The 20,749-nt window shown below is 39.3% G+C and overlaps 1 protein-coding gene across 8 annotated transcripts in view; it reads right to left on the bottom strand.

Moving 5' to 3' along the window:
• Positions 1-5,137: 5,137 nt before the first annotated feature.
• PHF20L1 (PHD finger protein 20 like 1) overlaps positions 5,138-20,749 on the bottom strand; it is a gene marked incomplete at its 3' end in the record, with an annotated part of 62,606 nt that continues 46,994 nt past the window's right edge. For 4 of the 8 annotated variants that reach the window (XM_082753162.1, XM_082753163.1, XM_082753165.1 and 1 more), the window contains 4 exons: positions 19,030-19,225; positions 18,230-18,599; positions 11,953-12,118; positions 5,140-10,803 (listed from right to left, as the gene is read on the bottom strand). In XM_082753162.1, the coding sequence (XP_082609288.1) occupies positions 10,661-10,803; positions 11,953-12,118; positions 18,230-18,599; positions 19,030-19,225 (875 nt within the window). Of the gene's footprint in view, positions 10,804-11,952; positions 12,119-18,229; positions 18,600-19,029; positions 19,226-20,749 lie in introns of all 8 variants that reach the window. The other 4 variants (XM_082753164.1, XM_082753170.1, XM_082753168.1 and 1 more) reach the window with 3 other exon arrangements.

Below are 20,749 nucleotides of genomic sequence, written 5' to 3'. Positions count from 1 at the left end.
CTTGCGATGGGAGGGCTCCATTCCCTGGTGTCACTGCGACAGCCCTGCACACCACACGTAGCCCTTGCCTGCCTTTTTATAGCAACCACTGTTCCAATAAGTTCACTTATGTGCTGGTAGACTGGCCATGGAGTTGAGCGAGTGACGCATGTGATACTTCTGAGAAAACCACAAGGGGCCCCTTCACCTGGAGCTGCCCTTGTGGTTTCCATCAGCAAGCCCTCACCCCTCTGTAGGGAGCACTCCTGAGCCCAGTCACTGGAAAGGAGAACGAGCAGCAGCAGGCAAAGGGGGTGCCTGGGGGGACTTTGTTAAACTGCCACGCACATTGAGCAGATTGACATTGCCCTGGCCAAAGATCCTCTTGTCACCTGTGTAACCATTTGCACTGAGTTAGAGATCCAGCCACTTGCCCAAGAACCTAATGTCCCACTGAAGTCAATGGCAAGTTAGAGACCTGAAATATATTAGGCAGCCTTAGCATGGGGCAGGTTTGTGAAGAATGCTGCCAACACTGAAGAAACATCACATATCATAAGGTGTGTTTAAATATAAGCTTTAAGTATGATATTTTGACTTTGTTAAGACTTTGTGCCCCTTATTAGAAGCACATTTTTGGGGGGACTTCTAGAAAGCCTAGCCCAGTATGGGGACAGGCAAGATGGAGGCTTCCAAACAGGGCAACGCTATGAGCAAATACACCTTGTGGTTCAATTGTTAAGTGAGAAATGGGATAGATGAAGCTCCACTGACTAGGAAGGGAATTGAGGGTCAGAGTCAAATGCATTCAACCTTCAGCTTCCACTTGCACCAAGCGCTTTATGCTGCCAAATATTTGGCTGGAAGTAGCTTAGCTTCTGAGGCTTCATCTTCTAGGTGTTATACGTGTATGACAATTAAGCATGTTAACACAAATCAGTTCTTCTGGGAACTTATTACATGCAAGATCCTCAACCTAAAACAATTCAGAACTATTATTTCCTTGGTTCCAGAGTATCATTTCTTACTTGTCCACCTCTTATGACTCTTAGTAGCATCTACCTGCAAGAGAAATTATAAGAACTCACATTCACCTAAAGCTAGCTGGACAACCAGGCCCAGAAGAATTAGCTAAATAATAACAGGAGCACACGTTTGAGGTTGGAATTAGGCTGATTTCATGAAAAAAAGTGACAGCAGCACTCTTATTAGTGACCCATGGGTACTGGAGAGACTAGAAAGAATTCCATCGATGCCTTCTTACAGACCATGACTGTGCCTGCGCTAACAGTGATTCAAGCATCTTTCTGTCTGGGCTGTAGACCTCTTAAGTGCTACAGCATTTGATATATATGGTAAATGTGACCTCAAACAGCTGTACAAGCTTGCTTTACCAGGATTAGTCTTTTTAAAATGAGTGAGGCTATATTTGGACTTCATTTTCAAGCAGTCTATTCTGGTTTTAAGTCAGTAGTCAGCGGAAAGATCAAGCTGGGAAACAACGAAGAACATGACCAGTGTAGAGGGCAGGCTGAAAAAGGCACCTTCAAAGGCATAAAGAAAATTTCTGTAACAGCCTGGATTAAGCAGACACAAAAAGAAAATGAATTTCTGGATTAGTGCAGCATATGTAGGGAAATACACATGCAGATCAAAGCCCTCAGACCAAACAAAGAACAGAATTAGTACTAGGGTGGTTGAATTGTAAAAGATTTTAAGTCTGACCATGAAATATATTCCACATTTTTCTGGATATTTGCTTCAAGAGTCTCAGGTTTGTGTCTGACCCCCATTCCAGTGGGGCAGTTACAGAGGAGCAACAAGAGCCAGCACAGCCCCGTGCCATGGGCTCTCCAGGGGCAGCAGGTTCTGTGCTTACATGTAAAACAATGGGGCAAAGGAGGAGCAATACATTTATTTAATCCATTTTCTAAAGTTAGTCCAAAACTGTTATTCAGGCAATTGCTTTCAGGCAATCCTTGCACAGCAAATGGGGAGAGAGAGGCTTTTTATGGTAAACATTCACTTTCCTCCTCCTCCTTTGCTGACTACCAAAGGTCATTAGTAGTTATAATGGAATAATGCAGACAGGAAACCAAGGAGGTCTCAAAGGGCTGTTATTAACAGAAAGGAGCACAAATCTACAATATCTGCATACTGTTGATTCCCAAGACTGCTTTTTATTTCCTTCAAAAACACTCAGAAAACAACTTCTGAACTATGCAAGTGGGAAGAGCAGCCAAGTCTTAAAAGTCTCTTCAAAAGCCAAGTGTGAGAGAGTGCTGGCAATCTGTATCACTTAAACCACTTCTAGATGTGCATCACACCGCGATGGGCATTTTGGTACATGCAAGTTCAGTGGGATGCAATAGCCCATGGATCCAAAAAAAAAAAAAAAAAAAAAAAAAAGTTTACAGACAAATAGTTTACAGAGCAATATATGCAATCCGCATTCTTTAGAGGAAAAAGAAAAGACACATGATCTGTGGCTGGCGAGACAAATTAAGAAAAAGCTCAGTGCATAACATTCCCTTCAGTAAAGGGACAACGGCATTGAGCTCTATTTTTAGCACTTGGGAAAAGATGGAAAAATATCTCAAATTAGCTCATCACTGGTGGTAAGCAAAGAAGCAAGTGGAAAAGGTCCCTGCAGCTAATATGGCCTTAAAAGTAGTTTGTCTTCAAAATCATTGTTTTAGTGCTGTAAATGAAGGTTTTATTTGTTGTATGCAGTATCAAAAATCAACTCAATCTAGATTATAGTTGATTGGGAAAAAGAAAAAATGTCAGCGTGATGATACCTGCTGTTGAAATCCCAGACCTTAAGGGAGAAGCAGTGATTTATCCAGTGTTCCAGTTTTGCATTTACTTCTTTTAGCAGAAAAATTGCACAGATTTGTGTAAGTGTCATGATTACATAGCAGAAAGGCTAAGTGCGACCTGTATAGGTATACATAAACATCTATATCCATAGAAAAGTTGCTTTCACACAAATAAAGCTTGAGCCTGAGAAACCTCATATTAATGAAAGATCTTAAAGAAATCTCCTGAACATGGCAGCAAATTAGAAGTAAAAATTTTAAGAATGGCAATCTTTGTCACCCTATGCCCATACCATGTATTTAATTTACTTTTTAAATTACTGTTTTTCTGTTTTAAATAGGAAACAAATACCGGCCCATCCTCTCCCACATTTTAAGAAAACCATGCAGAATCATAGACTTGTGCTATTTCTTAGTGGCTTAGCTTTCCTTTGTGAGCACAAAATATTTCATGTTTGGGACATTTCTTCTCAAGCATGAGACTCTTTCCCAGCTTCTTCACATGATCTTGGTGTAGACAACAATGACTGGATCTTGTGAAGCACTTGTTAGCTATAATTTAATCCTCAGAAAAGGACAAAAATGTCAAAGTGTGACAAAATTAAAAGATGAAAAGCATAGCCCCACCAGATAATACAAGTTTCAGTCACTTCATACTTTGTGTTCTTCGGATTGAAAGAATGATGGGGAAGTAGCAGAACACTAAAGTTAGCTGAGTCAGAAAAGTAGGCAGAGGACTTCTCAAATTATTATTATTATTATTATTATTTGTACTATCATTCACTAGTTGGCAAAGTGGCTTTGGTGACAGAAGAACCTAAAGAAGCCCACTTAACAAAACTTGAATTTATTTTTACCTCTCCAGAAACAAACCATTCCTAGGATAGATGAAATGGCGTTTTTATTTTTTTATTTATTTATTTATTTTTTTTTCTTACATATTCTTATGTAAGAAACAAATCTTACATATTTTCTTACATAGCTAACAGGAGAGATAGCACAATTTTCCTCTAAGGATGTCTAACCTTGTCAATAGAAGGTACAAAAACATTTATTTTAATCTTATAGCATCCGGAACACAGACAGTTTTGAACCCCCAAGCAGAATTCTGCTCTGCAGTCAGCAGTGGAGTGATGGATGGATCTGCGTGCTTCGTAGATTCAGTATCTGGCAACTGCAAACTAATGCACGTGAGAAGAGACATCCCTAGTCACACAAGGACATCAAAAAAGTGCTAAATGTCTGGTGTTTGTAGGACAAAATTATCTGTGGTCTTTTTGACAATGCAATACGTAGCCTTCTTTGAAATGAATGCAACAGTGTATATATAGTTCATGAAGTCAGATTTCTCCTTGAACTTGCTTTTTAAGTCCTCCTGCCACACAAGAAAGCTGTGGAATTCATTATGCCACCTGAGGGTGGTGGAGGTATAAAAGACAGAAATTAATGAAAAATGATGGATTAAACAAACTCATGGAGAAGAAATCTATCAGCAACCGATAAAACTGATAAATCTTCATAAAGATTTTGTTTGAAGTAACATTTGTTTTCCAGAACTGAAAGCTACATTAAAGGAAAGACCAACTTGCACAGAGCCTTTATAGTCAATAGATTTCTGTGGATGCTCAACATTATGCTTCTGCCTAACATAAGGTACTGGATGGCTAGATCTTTGGTCTGATTCAGGGCTAGAAAAAAGTGTTTTAGATATTGCTCCAAGATCTGAATTTGGTCATCTCTCTTCAATTTCAGAGAGCATTTTGAGATGGTGTCTTCAATAATGAAGAAAAGATCTATATCAGAGTAACATTTTTTTTTTTTTTTTTAAGTATGTTCAAGATCATAGCAATTTTTGCTATGTGAACAACTAAACTATTTCTGTGTATTAGTGACTTGTTTAAACACTGCCTGATTTCATTTTTGCCCCAGTCCAGAAGAGGGCTAGGACAGGAATATTCTCAGCATTGTTTGCTCATTTCCTACTACAGCACAATCCTGAACAACCATTTATAGGCAATATTAAAATACAAGAAATCATTAAAATAACCTTAAGTTGTTTTGTAATGACACCACACACAGACACAAAACTAGATAAATGCTCTTAGAAGGCAGACATCAGCCCACAAAGAGATACCACTGCAACTAAGTTGTCAAAAGACCCTTTTAAGAACCAAGTGCATTGCAAAACTCAACACTTGAAACTGTTAAAACACCAAAGCAGCTCAGGAACAGAAAGTCTTCTGATTACTTCATTGCGCAGTAAGAGAGCATTTGTTACTGCAAATAATTTATTGATTATATAATTCAGCTACAGGGTAAAATACAACTGAAGATCCCCTAAGGTTTTGAGATGTACACAGATAAAGATTATCCATCACTGTATGTAGTTTATTGACCACAGGCTAAACACGAGTGAAGATTCCCTACTGCTTTAAAACAAAATAAAAAATATAAAAGCAAATGCTCACCAACTCACTAAAACTAAAGTCCACTGAATGGAAGCCCAGGCACATCATCTCAACAGACCTTTATTGTATTAGAATGCAGTCAACATTATTGCTATTATAAAAAAAAAAAAAAAAAATCACAAAAGAAAGTACTTTGCGTCTCTCGTAGATGTCATCCTAGTGCACTGCTGCCTCTCTCGGCGTGGTTAGTGACAATACACTGACGCACAGGGCTACAGCTGAACACGGTGGCTCTCACCAGTCTTACAGAAGAGGAAGCTGCTGTTTGAGCAATCAGCAATTGAACTGGCTTCAGGTATTCACGGCTGGCTCGTCTACAGCTTACACAGCCTAGTGTGCGCATAAAGGGAAATCCACTCCCATATAATTTTTCATGCTAGTTCGTTTTCTCCACACGCTCTCCAATTTTTCATTTGGGTTGTTCAGGCTGGTGCAGAGTGGCCGTCGAGTGCTCACTCTGCTCTTTGCGCAGTGTATTTTCACAGTCGTTACATGCTCCATATTTATTTTCCATATATAAACAGACATACACATAGTGTATAATAGTTATTGCTAAAGACAGATCCCTATAACTGACACCAAGGATGTAACAGTATAATAAAAATCATTACTGAAGTATTTCAAAAACTTTGTAAAGTGATCACCTATAGCCACATAGTCTCAGTATAATGGAAAATTAGTAGCAGCTAATCAAATGCAAAGAGAGCAATGGATTAGAGCCTCTGGTTTTAATAAGCACTGTGAAATTAAGGCTGACAGACTGCAGCATTTGTAAGCAGTAGAGAGAACACACAAGGTTCCAGTCTTTTAAACTGACATGGCAAAGGTGATTCCCATTCACAACGAGTGGCATAATTGCAAGACCCCCTTCACACATCAGCACCTCCAGAGAGACGGTAATAAGGCGAGGATCTCAAGATGGATGAGCTGCCCACTTCTTGCTACAAAGCTCCTGCTTGCAGTGCTTCTCGCCTCTGATTTTGTGGCTGATTTTAACATCACACTCTGGTTATCTCAGCGCAGGATCTGTTTTCTGTCTTTTAAAGTCTCAGTGAAAAATATTTGCAGTTTTCCTTCAAATACAGAGGAAAAACATTCTGTTTTGCAAGCATTAAAATACCTCTATAAATTCACAGCAAAGCCTAAGTGACTCCTGTACATGAAAACCTCCTTCTTGGTAAATAGCTGGAGCCCAACAGAGCTAATGTGTAGGTTTTTTGTTTGGCTGTTTTGTTTTTGCAGAATTATTTTGAGCTAAGCTAGAAGCCAGATGGGAGCAGGAGGAGATCAACATTTGCACATGATATCAGAAGATGCGTACTAGAGGAAGGCAGCAAAACCATCTAAAGATTTTGTTGTGGTACACAAAATCTGACTGTACACGGCTTGTAGGACACTTAAGACATAAGAGAAGAGCAGAGGAGCCCTTTCCCTAGAATCCCTTCCACCAGCAACCAAAAAAAAAAAAAAAAAAAAAGGGCAAGATTGAAACCCTCCTGGCATCATGAAACAAGACGGAGTGCAGAAAACTGAAGAACAAAATGAGAAACAGATGCAAGGTGGAAAACAGACAAGGAGCACATGTAGAAACTTAGGTATCACATGAAGAGACAGGAGGATGTCAGCTCTACAAGAGGACTGCACCCCTGGAAGAACAGCTCCAATTCTCTGCAAGCCAGCAAAGAAAACCCATCAGAAAACTGAAACTCATCTTCTAAATAGGGTTATGGACTTCTGTGGCTGCAAATTACTCTATACTTGAACAAAGGTCTATGCATCTAAGGCCAGAATATCCAAAATATGGGCATTACCTCCCTACAGCCACCCAAGAACAGTATTAGGAAGTATCTGCCAACCCATTCCCTGCCGTACAATTTCATGCAACTCTCATTTTAGAACTGAAACATAGGTGGCCCCTCACACACGTTATCTGATAACGCCACCGTTTTCCTTATGACTGTAATAAGGATGTCCTGCTGCCACCACTGCAACTGAAAACACAGTTTCTGATGTGGATGGCTATATTATGGGCACTGGAAGAAAGGTTTGAAGCAACTCATTCCTGATACTCTCCATAAGAAAAAACAGTGTGGATGAAATCCAGACAAAAAGCTAGGCATTTAAAGGCTCCACAAGTTTGTCATTTAGCCTTTTGGAATCACAAAAAGTGTAACGTCATTTCCCTTTTGTTTATTACTTAAAAGTTAAAAGGCGGCTGCAAACTTAAAAAAAAAAAAAAAAAAAAAAAATTTATCTCCCTGAGCACAAGCATCAAAAACAGTCATTACAGCACCATATACTATTATTCCCTCCTCGAAGACAGCCTCCTTTGTCATACAGCACAAGAAAGTGCAATTCATATCCAGGTAAGTGATGTTGCTAATAGACTGTGTATAGATCCCTGGATTATTTATTGAGGAAGCAGGAAGACAGATGGAAAATGATGCCTACAGAATAACAAAAAAGATTCCCTTGATGTCAACTAGACTTAATAGTATGAACCAGAACACATCAGGTTTGACTGGCACATGAGCAAAGCATTCAACTGTAGGTTACACTCTGTGCAAAACACTTGGCCTTTTATGGCACTTGACTTGTAAGTGTTCAAAAAAACCTTCTCAAGTACTCAGATGTATGGGATACTTTTGAAACTGGGGCCAAAACTAACATACATGTGTCACAGACTAACGTCACAATTTGAGAAAGTAAACCAAGACAAGTTTGTGAAGCATTCGGGCAACGCACAATGAATGTATCATAACACTCTCCTTAAGAAAACTAAGATTATATTTTTTACAAGATATGATTGCTTGCAAGATTTTTTTCCTCTATTTATAACGATTGACTACACAAGAAATGAAGATAAAAAATAAATATTAAACAGATTTGTTTTTGTTAGCACAGTCCATGCTGAATAAGGTAAGATCCTGAGGGATAAGGTTATGTACTCATGTAAATTTAGAGACTGCTGCAAAGAGCTGCAAGGACAACTCCAAGTCTGACCTCATGACGGCCTTTTCAGGAAATTCCTCCATCCCTGCATTTCCCTTTCTTCCACCTGGAATCTCTCCGCACACCTCCACCTTCAGTAACATTTACAGTTATATTACATCACACACATGCACACACATTGCATAATATCGCTACAGTGTATGCTGTATAAATTAGGTAAATACACTCCACTTTGTTTCAAAGTAATTCACCAGGATTTACACTTCTGTTATACAGTACACACAGTACCACATTCAGGGATATGCAGCAATTGAATAATAAGAGTCTCGCGTATCAAAAAGCAAGTAGGTCACTCAGCTGTTCATATTGGTTTAAGCGGTAATTTAAGCATCCAACTATATAACACAGAGTACTTTATTTATTAACAGTTGCTATAAAAATGTCAACAACCCCTCAGCTGCTGTATTCTTCCTGTATTAGGAAGTTGCCGATCACGGTGCTGTAATTGACTTCCATGTTATCATACAGCTCTGTAGTATCTCCTATAAGCTTGACATGGCAAGACTTCTTAAATAGCAACCACTCTGTAACACAGGCTTACATTTTGTTTTTGACATCAAGAGTGATAACTTACTTCAGACATGACAGACAGACAGGAGATGTCAGGGTAGGTATGTTTTAGCAATGAACCAGCCATGCTACCTTCTCAGTTATGGTTTTATCATGAAAGTTCAATGCACAGGTTGCAACGTCTTTCCCAGATAATCCATCTTTGGCACATTTTTTCAATTTAAAGAATCAAAAGGCAGTCCAGGAATTTTTGATTTTTGATGGTCTGTACATTATTGTAATCACATTTTACACTTATATGTAGATCAGGAAGAAAAATGGAAAATGTAGAGTATGCAGAATAGTTTTAATAAACAGTTTTACATACAGTACCTTACATATAGAACAGTGTGTTTGCAAATTTAAATAATTTTTGAATGTACAGTGGCTTGTACTCTTATCAAAAGGTAAATTCAAGTTTACTGTCTATCGGTTCTAAAATGCATTTATACAGATAACTAGAACTGATAAACAGATGCGAGGCATAAAATGTTCAAGTATCTTAATGTCATCAGTTAAATAGCCTCCTTTTAACAGTCATATTTTACAAATTTCAAAACCTGTACATACATTATTTTCAATTTTAGAAACTGCTTGTTAAAAGGTAACATTTCATGTTAACCACCAGTTCTTATAGTCTATTGTAATAAAACTAGACATGTAGATATAAATGTATATAGTATGTATATATGTACATGTGTATCTATACACATATACATACACATACAAGTATGTATGTAGCACTGGGTACAGCGGCAACTTAACAGCACAGGGAAAGTCCTGGGCTCAAAAACCAGCAAGAGCTAACAGAGCAACTAGGTTGCCTTTGGTTTCATGATGTTTCATTCACTGAAGCTGGAAATTTTTACAAAAAAATGTGTAATGTATCTTGCAATATTTATCCTAGTGGTTTAGTATATTCACAGCCACAGACAGTTTTGCTTCTCTTGTCATTCCTCATCCCAGCTGAGGATGGTAAAGTTTTAGAGGGCACAAACCAGAATAGAGCTATCCAGGACCAAAAGGGTACTTTGAACTCTGAATACTGCCATATAACATTAAAAAAAAATAAAATAAAATAAAAACAAAAACCCACCTACATACAATTTGGGGTGGATTGCTGGCACCAAGTAGGACTTTGGAAAAAAAACCTTCATGTAAGCCATAATAAAAATCTCATCCCAGTGGTTGTAAATATTATTTGGCACATCTGACCACTATTTGCCACTTATGTTTTAAAGGAGCCTAAGGGTGCTGTAATAAGGATTTCTATTTAAAAAAATACTTTAAAAAGGAGACCATGACAAGTAGTTTCTTTCAAAATCAAAGCTAGTATGCTCATTTTCCTGAACATTCACGAGAGAAGGAAATAATCTATAAATTTTCTTGTAGAGAGGATACAGATCTCTCTGTGTCTATCTTTCACTAGCAAGATAAGAGGAATTAATTGAAAATACAGTTCTCAATAACTTTTAGTCAGTGGAATACTGAATTTAGAATTTTCTGCCAAAGGTTTCAAAATAGTAGCATTGTTCTTCGCAGAGTGTTTGTTCAGCTTTCTTGTACACAGAAGTTTCCTTGTTTATCATGTTAAGATCAAATCAAATTTTTCAGTATGTAATATATTACATTTTGAGGTTTGGACATTGAATATTCAGATTTTCAGTACAACAGATTTCTTACTCTAGATTTCCTCTCCTTTCTCTAAAGCTTCAGGCTATTAATGTAATCAGCAAAGAACTATATAAATGCTGTCTTCCTGTCAGTCTTGTGGCTAGTAAGAAAATTCACCGTAGAGAACCTATTTTCATTCCTTTATTCTTCCTTTTGTCATACAGAGCAAAGCGTTGCTATTTGCTGTACTTTCCCCATGTCAATTAAGAGCTGTTTGATACGCCTCTTGAGCTGAGGCAATCTTGCCAGAGGATCTGGTGGCTCCAGTTCTCCAGTGAAATCCAGCCAGCTTTCTAAAACTACAGAAGTAAAATAGAGAAGAAATTGGTTAGAATGAGTCTCTGATAAATAATTCTCATAAAAGTTAAATTTTTCTTTCTATCTTATCTTTAATAAGAAGGGAAAAATATACTGAGGCTGTGATTTCTATTTAACAGAAGAAAACAGGGAAACGACCACTAATTCAGTGTTTCACTCAAACAATCCAAACATATCTTCTAATCTGATTATTATAAAAAATGTGACTAGGAGCAAATGATACCCTTAGCTGACAACTTACTGTCTACACACACACACACAAAAGAAACATCAAATTCAAAGCCTTCTTGCTATGACAGATCTGCAACAGTAAATGCAATCCTTGACACAAGGATCAGAGAAATTCTAGGCTCACTTCTGTCACTTTTACAGGTTCCTAGTTGCAAGGTTCAGACTACAGAACAGCTTTCCAGTCTTCAAAAAAATGTTTTTGAAATAATTTCTATGCTTCTAGAGAAAGACAAGGGAAAAGATGAACTCTCTAATTCTAGAAATACTGCCTGGTATGAGCAGAAATACTGAAGGTAAAACTGCAGATAGGAGTAAGATGACTATTTGTCAGAAGATAGTTATGGACTCCTGTGGCTACACTCAAACTCCTCTCATTTGTAAGTTTCTACAACTGGTGAGTAAACTCTTGTGTTGTAATATTTACACCCATACTACAATCTCATGCATGTTTTCCCATGAAACCAATTTATCTTCCTGAAACAAATTACGTGCTAATACAGCAAACCAAAGATGAAAGCAAAACGAACACACTTTTCCTTAATACTGTCAAGTACTAGAACAATCAGGCCAAAAGCCTTCCAGCTGCAGAAAAATCCATCAAATTTATGATCCATATCTGGACAAAGACTAGGCAAATTATCAAAGCTTTCTAAAGTCTAATATCACAGACTTGAGCTAAATTGTCAGGGGTCCTGAGCACTTAAGCTACTTTGATGGACAGTAAGAACCTGTGGAAGAGACCTGAAAAACCATGGGTGCAAGCTCTCGTTATAATTTTAGGTGCCAAAATTTGAATACAATACTCAAAAGTGTCAATCCTCAGCCTCTCATATCACCATCAACACATATTATGAAAGAAGCTGCTACTAGTATTAACAAGTATCTGTAAATACAGTTACCATCAACTTCCTTTTCAATCAGGTCCATTCTGCTGGTGACTTCGTTCTGTACATTCTCTATATGGGTAAGGAGATTTAGCTGCCATTGAAGATGTGTGTCCACTTGTTCCTCTGAGCCTTTTCTTTCATTACAAAGAAACACAGTGTTTCCTTCAGCAGAATTCTTCTTCATAGGTGCAACAGAAAGAAAAAAATTGCCATTTAAGAGTGTCTATTTAATTTCTGGTGTTGATTTTGACACTTGAATCACGATACACTACGCTGTCTCAGAACTGTACTTCTGTCTACTTGACAAAAAGCATATTCAAAAGCCATGTACCATGACACATCAATAGACTAAACCAAACAAAATGCAAATTCCATACAAATGAGCACATATAGCGCTGGGGGAGTGAGAGGAGGTAAAGTTTACCAGCTCGAGCACTTTGTTTAATGCAGTAAGATAGACTGCATTTCTGCACCCTCTTAATACAAATCATGAGTCAATTCATGAAGTGCTGAAATGCGTCAGTGTACCATCACCAAAAATATGAAAAACCCTAAGATTTGTTTCAAATTTAGCCAGAGAATGAAGGAATACTGCCTAAAACACACTAATACCCAAGATGTCAAAAGTAATTTTTGCATTAGTCACCTGGTCATTCAACTGCAGATTAAAACAGAAGACTGCTTCCTACCACTGCTGTGATTCCCTGTAACTTACCACCACGGGTTCTGGCCAGAATTAAGTGTGTTCGGGATGGTTACAGGGGGTAACATCCAGAGTTGTGCAAACATGTTATGCAACATACTCTCTGAAGAAGATAATCTTTGAAATAATGAGTATTTTCATTGCAAGTCAGAGATGGCACACAGGTACCTCATCTTCCTGTATCTCATGTTTCAGCTAATGGAAATGACCAAAGTAAGCACATCAGATTGAACACGTTAACTGAAGTGTTCAGTATCTTATTAACAAACAGGATTTGCAGTTTCAATTTTATACCCATTATGAATTCATATCTGATGAAGTTATTTCACTACTGATAATTCTATTTTAGGGATTTAATTTAAGAAAAATTCTGGATACACGTGCTCATAAATGTCACATGTCACAAATGTCACTCATGGCAAATGTCAGATCAAGGAGTGAATTTTATCATTTTAATACACTGGCTTGATGAAATGTTCAGTTGAAGTTCTTTCCTTGTCACTGACAGATCTTTAAGTCACTTCTTCAGCAAAAAATTAACTGTTTCTTTTTGAAGACTTAACCAAAAAAAAAAAAATCAAATCAAACTTAGACCATCCTTCTGGTAGCTTTGTGCGCAAGTCCTGGTGGACAAGTATTGTTAATATTCACAATATTCATTAGAGAAGTTATTTACCAACGATAAGTTTTTGAAAGTCATAAAAGCCTCTTAGCTCTAACACTTTACAGATATAATTTTTCACCTTGTCAGACATCAGGTTTGCCTCTTTAGTGCTTTCACTACTCAAGTTACATCACTAATCTTTATATAGGACATTTCCAATGTAAATGCTCCCTTTCTGACAACTTTCAGACTCTTGTACACCTACAAGAATGTTGCTTTTCCCTTGCTGTATGAGGACCTAAGTGCACAATTCTGAAGTCAAAATTATCTGTTACATGAACTCTTCACACCCCTATGACAGTGAGAGAAAACTAAGGGAAAATTATAGATGCTCTAAGAATTTTTTTTCCCCTAAATATATTATAAAATATATTCTTCTTTTGTTTTTTTTTATGACCTCTGTATTTATTCAAATAGTCTATCCTCTTTCAAAAATAAGTTAAAAACATGATCAAACAGGTTCTCCTCTGAGCTGAGACCAAGAAGACAGATCAACACAGACTGTATCAAGGAGTGCTGGAAGAGGTGGTGAGAGAAGCACAGTACAGGACAGAGCTTCTGAAGAGGAAATAAACAGGACACTCAGGCAGGGCAGGCTCATGCTTTCAGAAGCAGGAACAAGGAAACTGAAAAATGTTAATGTACAGTCCAAAAAGGAACCTGATAATAGTCAATCTGGACATTGGTTATAAGAGTAAAGAAAATCTGCAATGGAATTGTAGATTAGGAAAAGGCAAATCAATATGGAGGACCAAAATATTCAAGTCTCTGTGGGAAGATAGAAGGGAAAATATAAAGTCCTAACCAGGAGTTTGACAAGAAGCAGCAAAGAAGGCACCTTACAGAGAAACCAGTTCATGCAAGAACACTGCTGCTGTCTTAAGATAAGTACAAACTAGTTCATGGAGAAACCAAAGAACACTTTTTAATACATGCTAAGCCTTAATATTACTCTGAAACCACAGGTAACTACTGACAATGACAAACTAAGGTGTCCCAAAGCAAAGAGGACCCTGACACTGTCTCAACAGACTTCTTCCTGGTTTAGAGAGAGCACCTATTTTTTTTCCTTCAGAGACTACATCATATATCTAAACATTGATTTCGTTTCACTGCTCACATATTTTCTTCTTAATTCTAAGTATATTTATTATATTTAAAGTGACAATTTCAGGTTTGGTTGGAAGGAAAGTGTCTTTCACTGTTGCATGTCTCCTTACTATACAAGCTGAGCAGAATAATGTGATTTAGCACAGTTATTTCTAAATAGAATGAGCCAAAATTTTCCATTCAGAATATATAGTTTACATGAAATATTTAGAACTAGACTTAGAAGAAAAAGACATCTTACTTCTTCCACACCACAAACTGTACCTCAAAAGGGGGATGAGTTGGGTGATGCACGCAGCATGGGTAACAAACAGGAGGAGCTGGAAGCCATCGTGCGGCAGGCAGGCTACGACTTGGTTGTCATCACGGAGACGTGGTGGGACCAGTCTCATGACTGGAGTGCTGCAATGCCTGGCTATAAGCTCTATAGAAGGGACAGGCAGCATAGAAGGGGTGGTGGTGTGGCTCTCTATATTAGAGAGTCTTTCGAGGTTGTAGAACTCGAGGTTGGGAATGACAAGGTCGAGTCCCTTTGGGTTAGGATCGGCAGGGACAACAAGGCTAGTGTCCTGGTCGGGGTCTGCTATAGACCGCCGAACCAAGATGAGGAGACGGATGAGGAATTCTACAGGCAGCTGACAGAGGTTGCAAAATCATCAGCTCTTGTACTCGTGGGGGACTTCAACTTCCCTGACATATCCTGGAAGCACAACACAGCCCTGAGAAAGCAGTCTAGGAGGTTTCTGGAGAGCGTGGAAGATAGCTTCCTGACGCAGCTGGTTAGTGAACCTACCAGGGGTGGTGCCCCGCTAGACCTTCTCTTCACAAACAGAGAAGGACTGGTGGAGGACGTGATCGTCGGGAGCTGTCTTGGGCAGAGTGACCACGCAATGGTGGAGTTCACTATTCTTGGCGAGGCCAGGAAGGGGACCAGTAAAACCGCTGTATTGGACTTTCGAAGGGCTGACTTTGAGCTGCTCAGGACACTAATTGGTGGAGTCCCTTGGGAGGTGGTTCTGAAGGGCAGAGGGGTCCAGGAAGGCTGGGCGCTCTTCAAGAGGGAAGTCTTAATGGCGCAGGAACGGTCTGTTCCCACGTGCCCAAAGACGAGCTGGCGGGGAAGAAGACCGGCCTGGCTCAACAGAGAATTGTGGCTTGATCTTAGGAGGAAAAAGAGGGTTTATAAGCTTTGGAAAAGTGGGCAGGCCACTAAGGAGGACTTTAAAGAAGTAGCGAGGCTGTGCAGGGACAAAATTAGGAAGGCCAAAGCTCATCTGGAGCTCAATCTGGCTACTGCCGTTAAAGATAACAAAAAACGTTTCTATAAATACATCAACACAAAAAGGAGGACTAAGGAGAATCTCCATCCTTTACTGGATGCGGGGGGAAACTTAGTTACAAGAGATGAGGAAAAGGCGGAGGTGCTCAATGCCTTCTTTGCCTCAGTCTTTAGCGGCAATACCGGATGTTCTCTGGATACCCAGTACCCTGAGCTGGTGGAAGGGGATGGGGAGCAGGATGTGGCCCTCATTATCCATGAAGAACTGGTTGGTGACCTGCTACGGCACTTAGATGTGCACAAGTCGATGGGGCCAGATGGGATCCACCCAAGGGTACTGAGGGAACTGGCAGAGGAGCTGGCCAAGCCACTGTCCATCATTTATCAACAGTCCTGGCTATCGGGGGAGGTCCCAATCGACTGGCGGCTAGCAAACGTGACGCCCATCTACAAGAAGGGCCGGAGGGCTGACCCAGGAAACTACAGGCCTGTCAGTTTGACCTCAGTGCCAGGAAAGCTCATGGAGCAGATCCTCCTGAGAGTCATCATGCAGCACTTGAAGGGGAAGCAGGCGATCAGGCCCAGTCAGCATGGCTTTATGAAAGGCAGGTCATGCCTGACGAACCTGATCTCCTTCTATGACAGAGTGACGCGCTGGGTGGATGAGGGAAAGGCTGTGGATGTGGTCTACCTTGACTTCAGCAAGGCTTTTGACACCGTCTCCCACAGCATTCTCCTCAAGAAACTGGCTGCTCTTGTCTTGGACTGGCGCACGCTTCGTTGGGTTAGAAACTGGCTGGATAGCCGGGCCCAAAGAGTCGTGGTGAATGGAGCCAAGTCCAGTTGGAGGCCAGTCACTAGTGGCGTCCCCCAGGGCTCGGTGCTGGGGCCGGTCCTCTTTAATATCTTCATCGATGATCTGGACGAGGGCATCGAGTGCACCCTCAGTAAGTTCGCAGATGACACCAAGTTAGGTGCGTGTGTCGATCTGCTTGAGGGTAGGAAAGCTCTGCAGGAGGATCTGGATAGGCTGCACCGATGGGCTGAGGTCAACTGCATGAAGTTTAACAAGGCCAAGTGCCGGGTCCTGCACCTGTGGCGCAATAACCCCAAGCAGAGCTACAGGCTGGGAGAGGAATGGTTGGAAAGCTGCCAGGCAGAGAAGGACCTGGGAGTGATGGTGGACAGTCGGCTGAATATGAGCCAGCAGTGTGCTCAGGTGGCCAAGAAGGCCAACGGCATCCTGGCTTGTATTAGGAACAGCGTGACCAGCAGGGCTAGGGAGGTGATCGTCCCCCTGTACTCAGCTCTGGTGAGGCCGCACCTCGAGTACTGTGTTCAGTTTTGGGCCCCTCGCTACAAGAAGGACATCGAGGTGCTTGAGCGGGTGCAGAGAAGGGCGACGAAGCTGGTGAGGGGCCTGGAGAACAAGTCCTACGAGGAGCGGCTGAGGGAGCTGGGCTTGTTCAGCCTGGAGAAGAGGAGGCTCAGGGGCGACCTTATCGCTCTTTTTAGGTACCTCAAGGGAGGCTGTAGCGAGGTGGGGGTTGGCCTGTTCTCCCACGTGCCTGGTGACAGGACGAGGGGGAATGGGTTTAAGTTGAGCCAGGGGAGTTTTAGGCTAGATGTTAGGAAGAACTTCTTCACTGAAAGGGTTGTGAGGCATTGGAACAGGCTGCCCAGGGAAGTGGTGGAGTCACCATCCTTGGAAGTCTTCAAAAAACGTTTAGATGTAGAGCTTAGGGATATGGTTTAGTGGAGGGCTGTTAGCGTTAGGTTGGAGGTTGGACTCGATGACCTTGAGGTCTCTTCCAACCTAGAAATTCTGTGATTCTGTGATTTATTCTCATGTTTGATATTGTAGAGAACTAACTAATACAAAGCTAAAAAGTTTCAGCCCTTTTCCACAATGTAATAGGTTCAAACACTTAATGCAAAATTAAGAAAGAGATGTTTACATTGCTGAATATAATCCTGACTAGAAGTCGGGGAATAAAATAATTAGAAGAAATGTGAAATATAAGACTGAAAAGAAGTTGCACACAACTTTTAGCTTAGTTAATCTGTAAACCATTACTTGTGGAATTCTAGTTAGTATTGATATTAAAAGAAGAGTAGAGTAAAATAAAAAACACTATTACAAATCTCAGTTTAACAACAATTAAAAAACACAAATAGGAAACAGAATTGAGAGAAAAAAGGAAATTCGTCCTGTTTTCCTCACATCTCAAAAAACACTGAAGTTCTGTTTCAAGACACCACATTTTAAGCATAGGACTTTTTTTTTTTCCCTTTGAAACATTGGAAAGGAACAAATACAAACAGTTTTAGCATAGGCAGTACTTTAACCATATTTTTCATTTCCTTCACCAATCCAAATACATACTGTTTACCTGAAACTATTTCAGCGATCCAACTTTGCTCTTAGTGATTTCTACTGACGTATTTGAAAAATACTTTTATGTACTTGAACTTTATAAGATTGAACATACTCTTCTAATTTAGAAACTTCCCAGATGAAGAATCTACTTACCTGCTCATTCATGCCATCATCTTTAAAAGAATACTGTAAACAGTTTTTATTCTCTGAACAAAATTCCTGGTCTTCATCAAAACTACTCGTATCTTCATCATCCGAGCTCATAGGGTCAGTGACTGCTTTGCAGTCTTGACCAAAACTCTGTGGTTTTTGGTAACTGTGCTCACTTGTGATGTATGTTTCCTCCATCTTCTGGGGTAAACTAGGTGTCTCTTTATGGTTTTGACTGTGACACGTCCTTTCAGTCAGATTAACAGCATCTGGCAAAGTCACTATCTTTTTCTCTACCCCAAGAGTTATTTGTTCCTGTTCTTTCCGCATCCCTGAATAAGCCCAGAGATGAAGGTCTGGGTGATGTTTATTTCTACAATAAAGGGGAGAAAAAAAACACATGTTATACAGAACTACCTCTTACAGCACTGTACTGTCAAGCATCCACTTCAGCTAGACTGTAACTTTTGAGAAGAACCATTATCCAACATGTAAGTGAATATTCCTAGGTTACTTATCAATTCAGGATAAATCTAGAATGCCCATTTAACACAAAGTCAGCTATTAAAAAACAAACAAACAAACAAACAACAAAACCCACCAATAATAAATAGCAGATCTGCTGAGCACCTAACGCTACTGCAGCTGAGGGTAATCTACATGTTGCAATGGAACTATGTGAAATATTTGATACGATTATTATTATTATTACTTTTAATATGATAGCATAATTCATACGGGAATGGCAGTTTTTATTTCCTGAATATACAAAGGTTGAGAACAGACCCTGGACCGATACTTACTTCAATATCCCAATCTTCAGCTGTAGTCCATGCAGTATTTCTGTTACACCATATACATCAGCCAGTAGGTGATGGGTTGACACAATCTTTTTGGCATTAAGATGAGAGTAGTTTTCTTTCAAAAATGATAATCCACACATATGTCCGTTGTTTAGCCAGTCTTTATCATAAAGATATTTGGCACTCCACCTCTGACCTGGGTGTAAGCAATAAACAAATTGAGGACCATATGAATCCATAGTGCAATTGTATTTTTAAAACTAGAGTGCTATAATTATAAGCTCTACTCTCCCCTAAACACCTAATATCTATGAGAGGATGATTCAATACCTTGTTATTTTATTGAGATTTTAAAACTTAGTTTTCATGGATTTAAAAGGGAACACATCATTTGAAAACAAAAGTAAAGCTGAAATCTCATAACCTATGTAGATAGCATTTGAAATGAAATATTACCTTTGCAATTAGAGCATGGGATATAAAAAAGTTTAGTGTTGTCAATCTAACTGAAGAAAAATCAGTTTAAATTGACATTTTAGTTTTCCAGTTTAAGTAAGCTCTGAGAGTTAAAAAGTAACTACAATACTGATAGAAATCTTATAGAGTGGATTTTATATGGCTATATCCAAAAGGCCTACTTTGTTTTTGAAAAGCCAACAAATATTTTGTTTTAACGATGAATTCAGTATCTATTTATTGGAAGCCAGGAGAAGGCTTCTTGATAAGCAAATATCTCAAAGCCTTCATGAAAAGTAAACATCTCAAAGCTATCTGACAGCAGAGTTCTTACCCTCTCCTTTGAGGGGTCTTTCACCAGACACTACTAGACAGGATATCAGAGTAAGCGGGCCTTAGGTCTCCCACACTATGGTAACAGCTACAGTTTTAACCCAAGAGGTGTTAATAACTACTTAGCTAATGCTTCTACAGTAACTTAATTATGGAAAAAAAGAGACATTTACTACTTATTCCAATATTACTGTTTACAATGAGGTACCCAGACAAACAAACTGACTAAGATCGCAATATCTTACACTCAATTTCATATCAGACTATCATCATATACAGAACAAAGAACGGGTTGATGGAAGCCCTTCATACCTTTCAGGAGAATACCCTGTCTATCTCCTTTCTGCCCATTATCCCAATACACTTTAAAATACTGACATTGTGAATGACCTTTTTCTCCTGACATAGAAAGAAAAGAAGTAATGGTTAGGAAGGGAGAGAAGATAAAAATTAGGGACACAGTCTCCGTATAGCAGGGGATAACGAAGTACCTAGTACAGTGCAGGGAAAGAACACAAGACAAATTAGTTGTTTTTAATAAGAAAAGGCTTGACTACTTAAAGAGTACACCACACAAGGAATTATCAGACATGACTTTCTACCATCATTTAGGTTCACATTGGGGCAAATGGAAAAAGTCACATCTGTCCAGCTCTAATTTCTCAATTGGCTTCTCAAAATAATTAAAGAAAACTTATTTTATAACTCTACATACAGGCTTTAGATTTAACTTCCTAAATTCAGAATGAAAGCAAATTTGGGGTTGTGGTCTCATGGCTCTCTTGAAACAGCTAACCGTTAGATAAATAATCAGAAGATATATACATGAATTTGTATCAATTGTTGACAAATGTTAAAAGCTTTCCAAACCACATGGTTTTCCTTCAAATAACCAGTAGGAAAAAGGGGCTTATGGAAAAAAACATTTAAA

This window comes from Aythya marila (assembly GCF_965140915.1).
Source record: "Aythya marila genome assembly, chromosome: 2".
In the NCBI taxonomy this organism is placed as follows: domain Eukaryota; kingdom Metazoa; phylum Chordata; class Aves; order Anseriformes; family Anatidae; genus Aythya; species Aythya marila.
Note: the sequence above shows the minus strand (reverse complement) of the source record. Positions and strands in the feature narration are given on the sequence as shown.